This window comes from Perca fluviatilis, chromosome 1 (genome assembly GCF_010015445.1).
Source record: "Perca fluviatilis chromosome 1, GENO_Pfluv_1.0, whole genome shotgun sequence".
Taxonomy (NCBI): Eukaryota; Metazoa; Chordata; class Actinopteri; order Perciformes; family Percidae; genus Perca; species Perca fluviatilis.
Genome location: NC_053112.1, coordinates 8,356,008 through 8,369,551, shown reverse-complemented (window position 1 = coordinate 8,369,551; position 13,544 = coordinate 8,356,008). Strand labels below are relative to the sequence as shown.

At 38.1% G+C, this 13,544-nt stretch overlaps 1 protein-coding gene across 1 annotated transcript; it reads left to right on the top strand.

The window, feature by feature from the left end:
• Positions 1-5,878: 5,878 nt before the first annotated feature.
• On the top strand, positions 5,879-10,991 carry LOC120558883. Its single transcript, XM_039800214.1, has 5 exons — positions 5,879-5,971; positions 6,723-7,064; positions 7,470-7,541; positions 8,957-9,055; positions 10,437-10,991. Exons 1-5 carry the CDS (start codon positions 5,890-5,892, stop codon positions 10,583-10,585), a joined length of 744 nt encoding a protein of 247 aa, XP_039656148.1. The 5' UTR covers positions 5,879-5,889; the 3' UTR covers positions 10,586-10,991.
• The last annotated feature ends 2,553 nt before the right edge of the window (positions 10,992-13,544 follow it).

Here is a 13,544-nt window from a genome sequence, read left to right as displayed (position 1 = left end):
ATTGTGTTTCACAAGTTACAAATAGGCTACTTATGATACTGTTTTAGCACCATAATAGCATCAGGAAAATGCAGCCTAAAGTAGGCCTAGTATATAAGTAGGCTACTCATTGCAAATCGTCACATTTTATAAATTGAAAATGTTAAATGTTTAATTGTGTAATCATGTCAGCTGTAACCTTCTTGTAGTGGTAGTGTAATGTAGAATAAAACATCGTATCTGTAAACTACGTGTGTTTCTTAATCTTAATTTGTATAAGTATAACCCACCAAACCAGTTCAGCATGAAGAGCCGAGAAAAAGTGACGTCAGCTCACTCTACCATACCAGAGTGACAGAGAAATACCTGTGCCTGCTACCATATGTCAATATGGTAAGATGCAGAAGCACAAGGGCGGCGGGGCCCAAGCACAAGGACGGCGGTGCGTTCCATGACACAATGTTTAGTTCGTAATTTACGACTTCAAGTCACAGACTCACGACTTAGTACCGTTCCAAGCTACCTAACGTTAACGTTGTTTTGATTACAATGTGCGGAATTACTTTACGTTGCCTATATATGTGTATTTATTTCTATTTATCACCGAAAAAAACTGTAACTGGGAGTAGGCTAGGCTACAACGATCTGGTATGAGTTCCCGAGTAGTAAGAAGGTTTAAGAAGGTTGTGAAACCACGAGTTACGGGTTGTCTGGAAGGGGACATGGAAGGAAGGCTCCGTTTTCGCAGACAATCAAACAGGCGCACAGCCGTGTTCAGTCACTTGGAGACTGGGATTGCGCTGAAAAGAGGCCGGTTGTCAAAACATCTCAGAAGTGATGAAGACGTTTACTTATCTCCTGGACGTGATGATGAAGATACTTTTAATAACTTTTCTCCTGTTTCCTGAAACTATCCTGGGTGAGTTTAATTCATATGAGTCTGCTCCTTTGATAATGAGCCTATCTGTGATTATTGGCAACATGTGGAATTTATTTTTCCAAAAAAACGCATTTTATTATGTTTCTGAAAATGTAAATCTAAATATGAGCTCATTACTGAACAATAACACAACTAAGCAGTGTGAAGACAATCTGTGACGATTTAAACTGACCTGAACTATATTAATACCAGAGCTTTGTTTCTGATTAATAAGATAACCTACAACTGTAGACAGTCATAAGAGATAGAAGACCTCTTTCTTACTCTTCCTCCTGAAAAGTCTTCATCTGAACACTCACGAAATAAACCTGGGCATGTGTTTGATTAGCAAATTAGGAGTTTACTTACATTACATGAATTAATGTTGTTTATCTTCATTAAAATATTCATTCTTGTCTGTAAAACGTGATTAAAAGAACATTCAGATGAATTATAAACATACAGATCAATGAGAAGTGGATTAAGGGGAGCGACCGTGTGTCGACGAATCCTGCATGATTTTCTGCTTGTGTCTGCGACCGTAACTGTGTCTGATCCAAATATGGTAATTCTTTCCTTTTAATCAGCAACTGGGGTTTGCCTCTAAATGTGCAATCTCATTGGCTGATTTTGGCCAATTTCTGACAACGTGATTCGTTCAGATTTGTGCTCTGACATTTCCGCGGAAGTTCAAAATGTCGAAAGAAGTGCGTCTAAAATCATCTCAGAGAAGATGAAAACAGTTGTCATTATCAAGAAGACAGAGGGGAGTAAAAGACAACTAGGCCTACGTTTTGGGAAGACAATCTGTGACGATTTTGGTGTAACTGACCAGAACTAGCCTACAACAGACTCGTTACCGATGTATAAGATAAGATGTAGAACTTTATTTGTGTTTCAATGTTGTGCATTGTAAGAAATAGTGCAAATATATAGAGTAGCCTACAAATTGTAGTATAATAATGCTGACTTAAAGGCTACTGATGTAAAGAGCAGCGTCACACACACACACACACACACACACCATATGCAGGTCGGTACCTGGACCTTTCATGTTGTAAGCACTAGATGTCACTGTGTTGGCTTCGGATCATTTTGCGATACAATCAGGAAGAAGCTTCAGAGGAATGCAGAGGCTTCACAAGGCTTTTTATATTTAATATTTATGATACAAACAGTAAGAACAAAAAAAACAGAGTCATTAATACAGAAAAAAACATTAGTCAAGAGCAGAGCCAGGGGGAGTCAAATAAATACATTAAAAATAGAGCATAACTGAATGGTTTTAGCCAGGCACGGCGCCAGGATTCCAGTTTTGGATGGGCCAGACCAATTGTGGGTGGGCCTTAAATTAAAAACGTTATCAAATCCCTGTTTAACCTAATACAAATGACTGGCTAATATAGGCTACTGTTATATTATATATATTATATGTGCTTACATAATAAAGATTGTAATAGCTTGATGCTATTTATATGTTGTTGCATTGTAAAAAGTTTCGTTGTAAAGGACGGACCTATCCGCGATCGCTCTCCTTGGTTCTGACCAAAAGAAGAGCGCTTCCCAGACAGCAACCCAACATTGAATAAATATTGATTTTCCATCGGAATCATCATTATGGTTGATATTGAAATTTCAATGCAAAATAAATGTTGAATCACCATTACAATATCGATGAAACCTGACGTTATTAATGTTGATGGCAACAACATTGGAACAACATTGATCTGTAGTTATCTTTATGATTGATTAAGCATTGATATTTGGTTTACTGGGCGATATTGCCAATGTGTTGAAAAGTTATTGATTTATAGTTGACCGGGAAACGACCTGTTGTTGAAAAGCCATCGAAATATAGTTGACCGGGAAATATGATTGAAAATGCATTGATTTATAGTTGACCGGGAAATATGATTGAAAATGCATTGATATATAGTTGACCGGGAAATATGATTGAAAAAGCATTGATATATAGTTGACCGGGAAATATGATTGAAAAAGCCATTGATTTTTGGTTGACCGGGAGATCATCGGGTGGTAGACCAACGTACTGCACCGGACACATTTCAGTTCTGGACTCTTGGGGCGAATACGATCAGGTAAGCTTGCTTAATATGTAATGTTCGATATGAATGAATTGTACTAAATCAAATACTGTTACTCGTTAACATGATGGTTAGTGTCCATCATGCTTTTGGATTCTGCATCAGACAACTTTTAAAAATAGCTAATGTTAGCTAGCGTTAGCTAACGTTAGCTAGCGTTAGCTAACGTTAGCTAGCGTTAGCTAACATTCGCTAGCGTTAGCTAGCAATAACAGTCTTAGAATATGGTACAGGTGAAGTTGGAAATGTTTTGGCAAGGAAATTATTGGATATTATTTTGAATTCGGTCATGTTAGCTAATTCTAGCTAACGTTAGCTAGCGCTAGTCTTAGCCTAAAAATCCATTTTGAACTGATGTTTGGCAAGGATGTGACAGTATTTGTTGCTCTAATTGTGTTGTAATGTGTTTGTAGAGAGGAAAATGCCAGGCGGAGAGGGAAGAAAAGAGATCACCTGCCGGAGGGACTGAAGCAAGTAAAAAGGTAACCTTAAATTTTGAAAAGTGATTTGAATTTAGGGAAAACATGATAGGCTAGCCTACAACACTGGACAAATTGCCTTATATCCGATCATTGCAAAATACTAGGCCTAATGAATTTGTTTCCAAGTGTGTATTTGTGGGTGTTCTGTTTAACTTAAAGGCACATTTTTTGCATTGTGCTTGTATTTTCTGTTTTAGATGCTCTTACACAGCAGATGGGGACAGCCGCCGTCACCCAATTTACTTTTGCCCAGGCTGTGCAACAGTTGCTGCGCTATGCGTCAGACCGGGCAGGATGGACTGGACGACAAAGCAGTCAGACGTCAGAGGACCATGAACTGTAGCTATGCTAAAGAGGACAAATAATGAAATAAGAGGCTAATAAAATGAATTTGTTTTTACTTTAAACAGTGTGGTGTGGTCAGTGTTTTAGGCTAGGCTATAGGCATAAAAGCTTTCAAATGTTCCATCACTTTTTAAAGTCCTGGCTGTAGATAAAGCAGGATATTCATTATAGGCTATTTAATTTAGGGCATTACATTTTCGTATGCCTAGCAATACTTTTCTATGGCTTAATAATGATTGAAATTCCATTGAAATCACGTTGATCCTTAGTTAAGTTGAAATTTCAACATTGTTTCAATATTCCTGATAATTGAAATACCATTGAAATTCCGTTGATCTATGGACAGGATTTCAACGTTGTTTCAATATTAAAACAGGGTGCAAAATGATGTTGAATCAACATCAGAATTTGATGTTGTTTCAATGACTTAATGTTGACAACGGAATGTTGATTTAACATAGTTTCAATGACTGTTTGCTGTCTGGGTTTGGACTCTCCATTATACGCACCATACCTGGCTGTGCTATAGCGCATCTCTCCTAACCTAAGGCCTATAGACTGTTAAAGTGGTCAGGAATCTAATATTTCCCCAAAACATGGTTTAGTTCTGCTCGTATAACATGAGGCCGAATATTTCACAATTCTTTTCAACTGTTTTAAGTTTTCAACAATATACAAATCAACAACACTGCCCGACAGTTTCAATCAATACTCGGCCACAGAACGTGTTCATTGACAACGTCATCTGTCATGTAAAACACGACTCAAGTTATTTCCTTAATTTAGTGTGATGATTCATGTTACAACATGTTTAACAAAAATAAATAAATCGCATTAATAGCCCTAAAGCATTATTGGCCATAACAAGAGAAAACCATGAGGGAAAAACAACTTGACAACAGTAACAAGCTGTTATAGAAATAGAACTGCGCCTGCAGCTCTGTAGCGGGTTATGAATTGATTATTTTAATATCTCATATAACGACATAATTCAATACAGGCAGAGTAGCCTTCACATACCTTACTGTTATCCTCTGGCGGTCCTACACAATTAAACTCAGCAGAAGAAGTGACCGGATACTTTAGCACTGGTTGAGTTGCGGGCTCATCCACGGAAGACCGATCCACAGGACTATATCCATAGGGGCTATATCATCCACTCGCGAGGCAGAGGGACTAGCACCGGCGCTGGTCGCGCTGGTCGCGCTAGCCGGTGCTAGCATCCTGCGGTGGCAGCGATGACTCTGAGACCGTTCGTGCACGTTTAAGGTACCTATACAACGACTGTTGCAACCTTGTCCTTTACTGGAAATGATTTTCACACTCTCAGATCACTGGGAGCTAGCCTAGCCTAGCCTAGCCTAGCCTAGCATACCTACAAGCTACATCCGATCCGAACCTGTCTGCTGAACTTGCGCAGAAACATAAAAATAGACATGACCAGTTTTTTTTAAATTGTTTTTGAAAACTAAACATTAAGACAATTTTAGCACAAATTATGAGATTATTTGCCGATTTTTAATAATTCTTCAACAAATTATAATATATTAATTAATTCATGTTTTTTTAGGAAATGTTTTGGGTGGGCCTGTTGAAAAGTGGGTGCGCCTAGGCCCGTGAGGCCCACCCATAACGCCGTGCCTGGTTTTAGCAGCTTTCTTATTTTTTTTAATGATAGATGGTTTTGATGTAGGCTACTGTTCCGTTTCCTTACCAAAAGCAATAAAAGAAGGTTTAGAGTTACTAAATTTCACAAGGCTTCGTTCGCCCATCACTAGCGCAAACGTCATTCATTTCATTGGATCATTTGCTGGTGACGATGCAGCCTGTTGGCACGTGGGGTAGAAGCCGCTGATTGGCTGAGAAGCTTTCACTCAAAGCTTTCCTTTTATATATGTCAATGAGCTTTCCTCGGGCTGACACGCCCAGCCAGACGTGCACGAGGGGAGAGTCGTGCACGTAAACAGCAGCCAGACGTGCACGACTCTCACGCCGAGTGCACGTCTGGCTGCTCTTTCCCATTCGCTCTATAACTACTGTAGTGATAGGTTGTATCAGCATGAAAACTCTAACTTCTCTCCTGGACTTGATTAATATGAAGACTCTTGTAGCTATTTTGCTGTTTTCCAAAACTACCTTGGGTGAGTTTCCATAGTTTAGGATACTACTTCTTATGAGTCTGCTTCTTATTGACAATAATTGGTAACTATTGATTATTGCAACATGGCATTTAGCAGTGGAGTAGCAGGTCAACAGTAGATACCACTTAGAAGATATATGATCTGAAAGCTGGGAACCTGAAGATTAATTTGAGATGCAGCTCAGCACTGTGTATCAACAACTTTAACATTTTGGAGCTCTCAAATCTCAAGAATGATATTTTTCAGCTATTGGATGACAAGCACTTCAGTTCTGCTCAGAAACCCTCTTACTGTCAGTAGACCTAAAGGAAAAGCAGAGCTCCTCTAAAGGCCCTCAGTCTCTAGCTGGTGTTTGTAAAGTTTCATGAGGCTGTGACCCTAAATAATGTCTCTGTCTATATAATGTCCTGTTGTGGGTCAGTTTATGACTTTACTGTTTTATACAGATTGGTGAATGACAATAACTGCAGACTAACAAAATCAGATCTTTTAGATCACTTCTTAAAACCTATTTTTATAGACTATATGTGGACTATAGGTTTCATGTGATGTGTCTTTTTATTGCTCTTTATTTTAACTTATTTTATTCAACTTGACATATCAAACTGTCCCAGTTGATCCATTAAATATATTGTTGAGGTGGAGCAGCACATTCTTCATTTTAGGAATAGTTGGAGAACTGAATGTAAACCATCAACTCTGGTCCTTCAGAGGTGTTAAAGCTGTGTGAATGTTATGTCTGTTTCTCCAGGAGAGCATCGTCTCACCTGTCCTCAGACCATAGAGGCAGCAGAAGGAGATGATGTCATTATACAGTGTGGTCTGGACCCCCCCGTCGACTTGTCATTCTACACCTTCGATGTGGCGAGACTCGACCTCAGCAGCTATGGTGATGTCCACTGCTATCGACGGGGAACGGATCACCTGGATGACCAGATGGATCGATACAGAGACAGAACAACTCTCCACCATGAAGACCTGATCAGAGGCATCGTGACTCTGAAGATCTCCTCAGTAACTCTGTCTGATAGTGGTCCATATAAAGTCTACGTCCCAGACCTGACAGCCCCTTCTGTTATTAACATCACTGTTGGTAAGCATGCTGAGTTATTAGTTTGATTCAGATTCTAAAAGTGTTGTCTGATTTCAGGATATCCCAATAAAGGCCCTGATTTAAGACCTTGAAGAAGAAGAAGAAGAAGAAGAAGAAGATTTATTTATTTATATTAGGAAAATGCACATTAATCAACATTTCTGTAAATGCGCCAGTGTTAGCCAGTCGGCTAATTTTCAACTGTAGTCCTAGTTGCATGCTCTAAATGAAAACTGAGAACACCTGTGTGGGTGTTTTAAGAGTCTTTTAATACTGGATATCTTCTCGTGTAAACTGTCCAGTTTAGATAACGGGCACAGACAGCTTTGACTACTAGAACACATTTTGGTCGTTTTTTCCACGTACTGAGAACTATATTTATTACATTTTTAATTTTGTTTACAGTACCCAAAGGCCAAGTGAGCGAGACGAAGAGAAATGATCCAACCACAACTAGACCTCCAGCTACCAGTCCTGGTAAATGTCTGATCAGTTGTCTAGAAGTCTGTACCCAATAGTTTTAAATTCATGCATAACGTTTACATCAGAACTATAAATTTCAACGCTGCACTAGAGCAGCACGGTACATCGTTGTAGCATCAACATCACGATGTGCACACAGGACGTCCTGCTCCAGTGGTTCTGGTACTGATCTCTTCTGATGTGTTTTCCATCAGGGACCAACAGTATAGGTCGGCCTAATTAATATGAATATGTAAAGTAACTAAAGCTATAAAAACAGAAGAAAAACGTACAATAGGCAAGTAGGAGAAAATGAAAATACTCCATTAAAAGTACCTTACAGTTGTATTGAAGTACAGTATAGTTACTTTCCACTGCTGATAAAATGCAATGATATGTACGTGTAGCAAACCTAAACATTAATTCCCAACATGTTTATCTGTCAGCAGCTCAGACACAGTGCTGTCTGCGCTGACGTACCGTCTCCTGTTGGGACGCAGATGTTGTCCCGTCCCGTCTCTGGTTCTGGTTCTGACCACGGGGACAGAGACGGGACAGCTCGCTTCAACGCAGCGTAATAACTCCTGAAAATGAAGTTCATCTCGCAAATGTACAGTACAGGCCAAAAGTTTGGACACACCTCATTCAATGTGTTTCCTTTTTATTTTCATGACTATTTACATTGTAGATTCTCACTGAAGGCATCAAAACTATGAATGAACACATATGGAATTATGTACTTAACAAAAAAGTGTGAAATAACTGAAAACATGTCTTATATTTTAGATTCTTCAAAGTAGCCACCCTTTGCTTTTTTTGATAACTCTGCAAACCCTTGGTGTTCTCTCAATGAGCTTCATGAGGTAGTCACCTGAAATGGTTTTACCTTCACAGGTGTGCTTTGTCAGGGTTCATTAGTGGAATTATTTCCCTTATTAATAAAAAAGCAAAGGGTGGCTACTTTGAAGAATCAATGTAAATAGTCATGAAAATAAAAAGGAAACACATTGAATGAGAAGGTGTGTCCAAACTTTTGGCCTGTACTGTAGCTGTCTCTGCAGTCATCTCAGCCATCGAACACAGCAACAGGAAATAATACTCGCAGACTTTTTTTTTTTTTCCTGTGAAGAAATGTTTCGCGTGTTGGTGAGTTCTTTAAAAACAAAAAAACCCAAAAAATGTTGCGTTAAAATGCGTTGTAACTCACGTTACTGAGATGGTAACAGGTATAATATTACCGAAACGTCATTAGTAATGCGTGATACTGCGTTGCAGCAAAAAGGTTTAAATTACTGTAATTGCGTTACTTTTGTAACTCATTACTCCAACACTGACAGGGAGATTGTGACAGTGGATGTGTATGTTGATAAACCCTGGATCACCTTTGGAAACTGTCCTTCTAAACTCAACTCTGTCTGATCTTTCTTCAGGCTCTGCAAAGGAGGAATCTGACTGGAAAACAGTGGTTCCCATTGTCTGTGGTGTTGTTGGTGTTCTTCTTCTTCTCCTGGTGAAACGTGGAGTCATCCGTAAGTTACTACTTTACAGCATTTTATTATCAGTGGGGAAAATAACTCGGTACATTTACTCCTTAACAGTGTTGGGGAAGTTACTTTTAAAAAGTAATGTTTGCTCGTTACTCGTTGTTTCTTAAATAAAGTAATCCGGTAGTTTAATTAGTTACCCCCTGTGGAAAGTAACTTTTTACGTTACTTTTACAGAATATGTAAATATAACCTGTACATAACGAATACACATATATACAGATTACAACTCACTGCAATATACATCATTATATGCAATATACATAATTGCTATGCAATAAATAGTTGCTGTGCAAACAACCAAATAATACTGGATAGTAATGGGAATCTGTAAATTGCAATGTAGTAAAGAATACGCTGTAGGTTTCATTGTGCAGTAACATCTATTGGCCACTAGATGGCGCTCTAAGACCACAAATGAACATAACAGCTACAGGCCAAAAGTTTGGACACACCATCTCATTCAATGTGTTTCCTTTTTATTTTCATGCCTATTTACATTGTAGATTCTCACTGAAGGCATCAAAACTATGAATGAACACATATGGAATTATGTACTTAACAAAAAAGTGTGAAATAACTGAAAAATGTCTTATATTTTAGATTCTTGAAGTAGCCACCCTTTGCTTTTTATTAATAGGGAAAAAAAATCCACTAATTAACCCCTGACAAAGCACACCTGTGAAGGTAAAAACCATTTCAGGTGACTACCTCATGAAGCTCATTGAGAGAACACCAAGGGTTTGCAGAGTTATCAAAAAAAGCAAAGGGTGGCTACTTTGAAGAATCTAAAATATAAGACATGTTTTCAGTTATTTCACACTTTTTTGTCAAGTACATAATTCCATATGTGTTCATTCATAGTTTTGATGCCTTCAGTGAGAATCTACAATGTAAATAGTCATGAAAATAAAGGAAACCTACAGGTACAGTAGTCATGTGATAGACCAGCAGCGTGAATGGCACGGTGAAATGATTCAACAATTAAACCAGCGACAGCATCGTGAGAGCATCAGCTGAACTAATCCTCAGCAGGATTGTAATTAAGGAATATACAACACTGTACTAACATACATCCATCAATCAAAGTATTAACTATTGTTTCTGGATGACATATTTGCAGTAAGCTCCTAGCATTACAGTAGACATAAGCATGCAATCCTGAACTATAATAAAGAAAATACTGTTATGTTAACTACACAAACAAAGATACATGCAGCACCAGCATGGACATAAAATTGTGCGCTTACGTTCTCAATAACGCACACGGCAACACAACAGAATGCTATACAAGTAACGTGCAACTTTAAATATAAAAAACATAATTGTTTTAACAAGTTCTGCAAACTGCTTTTCTTTTTCTCAGAGAGTTGCATCGAGAGGCTCAGAGGAAGGAAGGAGCAAGAACCAGAGACAGCAGGGAATGGATGTGAGATGAAAAACCTGAACATGGAAGCAGCAAAAGGAGATGAAGACCTGGAGAGAGCTGCAGGAAATGGAAACGTCTTACTGTAGGAAACCTCTCTGAGAGCTTGAATTCAACTTTATTTATATTATCAAATACTAACAAGAGTTATCTCAGGACACTTTACAGATAGAGTAGGTCTAGACCACACTCTATAGTTTATAAAAAGCCCCAACAATACCAGTAATTCCCCCAAGACCCAACAATGACAGATGCAGTATTAGAATAGATGCAGATAAAGGTTTTACACAACTCAGACACAACCTGGATCATAATAAGGAGTCCTTTTGGTCCTGATTCAGTATTAGAAAAGGATCTTTACATAAATCTTCTGAGCTGGTCAACAATAAGCCCCCGAACAAAATCATATTAACAACATCCAGGATGGTTTATTACACGGCTGCTCACTAAAGAAATCAAACATTTTACACATTTTACACAAATATTGATTTAAAGGCCAACAAATTTGTGCAACTTGCTTGTTGGTAAATAAATGTAAACTGTTTTCCGTTGTATTTGATGTTGTTGGGTATCACAAAACAGAATATAATATGAAAAAGTAGGTACTATTTTACAGAGGTTTGCTATGATTCTCCTTTCCCCCACAATGCATTGCATTACGTCCCCTTGGGGGAGGCGACAGACACAACGCCCGTGCTTAAGACCCATATTTTTATTAGTTGTCATTTAGTTACCAGACGGAGAGGACTCCTTTTAGTACCCGGGGTATTCCTGCATGTACTGTAACTATGCTGTACTTCAATACAACTGTAAGGTACTTTTAATGGAGTATTTTGATGTTCTCCTACTTGCCTATTGTACGTTTTACTTCTCTATTTTTATAGCTTAGCATATGTATGTATCCACCTTAACCCGGGTTAGGTTGGGACTCTTAATATCAGGGACATAAAGAACGCTGCTTTCCATCCTTTAACAACATTCAAAGTAACTTGAATCTCACACCTTAACCCGGGTTAGATCACCTAGAAGCTTTGGCCCTTATTTTTACCGTCTGTGGCCTTAACCTCACCGTGAGTTGGGACTCTTAAAGGAGAAAATAATTCAACACGTAGCTCTGTTGTTTGTGGTCACGGAGGTCTGTCAGTAGCGAGAAAACTAAACTAATCAGCGTTGCCTACACCGAGTTCTCCTCCTGCTCCAGTTAGCACCCAGGAGGCTGAAACGGGGCAGGTTTTAAACGAGCTTTTAGCCTCTGAACATGTTGGAGATGTCATTACAAGTGCCTAGCCATGTGAACTGATTCCTTCTGAGTGAACACAGTGAATATGACTGCAGTAGATGTGAAAGAAATGCATAAAAGTCGTGTTAATTCAGCCAGTGCACATACCTCTGTTTAGTTCTGGTGTTCTGGTGAAGTCCACACAAGTCGATTGTCGAACTCATACAATCCATTATTCCAAAAACATATCAGGGACATAACGAAAGCTGCTTTCTATCATTTAAAACTATCCAAAGTGACTTGAAATGACAATTAGTGAACAGAACTGCTGTATGATGACGCAGGATTTTATTTGCTGCACTTTCTTTTGGCTTTTGTTTATGTTGCACTTTGTTAAAACATATTGTATTTATCTGATTCATACTTGGATGTACGAAGCCAAACTTAATGTTCAACTGTAGAACTTATTCCACCTTAAATCTTATTTTTAAATGCCTACATGCTCAAGCTGCTTTTCTCTTAACCGCATACATTTGTTACAAAACACCAGCACCATGTATCTTTATGGATGTATTTGTGATATTTTTAATGTATTTGTGTATGTACTTTACCTTTTTAACTATTCTATTTGTATATCCTTCTTCTTAAAGCTAAATAAAGTCTTTAAAAAGCCTCTCGGATCAGCTGGAAAATGCATCTTCATAAAGCTGAAAACCAAAAAGAAATGCTGAGATTCTCAGTGCTGCAGCGCCCCCTGCTGGTCCTCTCCTTACACACATCTGTTCTCACTCATCGGTACCAGTGCTTTTTATTATCTTTGGTTCATTTTTAGGGGGGGAAAGATGGCGACAACAAGGTAAATAAGAAACAAGTTTATTTAAAAATGCAATAAATATTGTTTATTTACATTAAGGAGTATGGTAATCATAGTTATTGATCTTTTTATGTTGTAAAAAGCTTGTAACATAGGAAAGGGTTAATTTAATAGTTGACAACTATTGATTAGTCTTTGCAGCTCTACATGTAATTACATTGTGGTATGACCATTTGTTTTTGTTTTGATTGTACAAACTATAAATTGTGAAAAAAAAATGTGTGTAAAATTTGACTAAAACCTCAGATAAATTTGCCCTGAAAATACAAACTTACTAAATAAATACACAAAAACAATTCTCATGTAGCCTACAACACTTGAAACTTAAATATTTGGTCACTTACCACCTCTGATTATTTACTTTTTTCACAGCAGCACTTTTATTTATTAATTCCATCTGGTTTTTAGCAGGGGTGTCTCTAGGACTTGAGTAGAATCGGGACTTAGCCCAGACCCTTTTAAATAAACTGAATGCAATGCAGAACAGCGATCAGCTTGCCCAGCTTGTTAATAACCAGTGTATGTTCATTTTAGCTGCCCAGTCTGTAGATGTTAGTTAGATGGCACCAACATTTGGTCTAATCATAACTGGCCTGGCAACCCAAAGGACAGGGTTTGTTTCCAGATTTGTGTGGCGACCTATGACATTAAACACTTCATTTCCTGCATTCTGGTGAATTTGTATGCACCTATTTCTAGCTTTTTCTGAATCAATATGCTGAGCTTTATGTAAAGGGAAACATAGATTACAATCCAAATATAAAAACATAATGGAATATATTACAATAAGGCTCTCAGGCATTCGGTATTGCTTTCAACTATTTATTCTCCTTTGGATCAGATTTTCTAATTATATCTGAGTCAGCACACATGTAGCCTATAGGCATCATTTACTCTTCCCTCCTCTTTTGCATCTTTTGTTGAGAAAGAAACCTCCTTAAATGTACATATGACA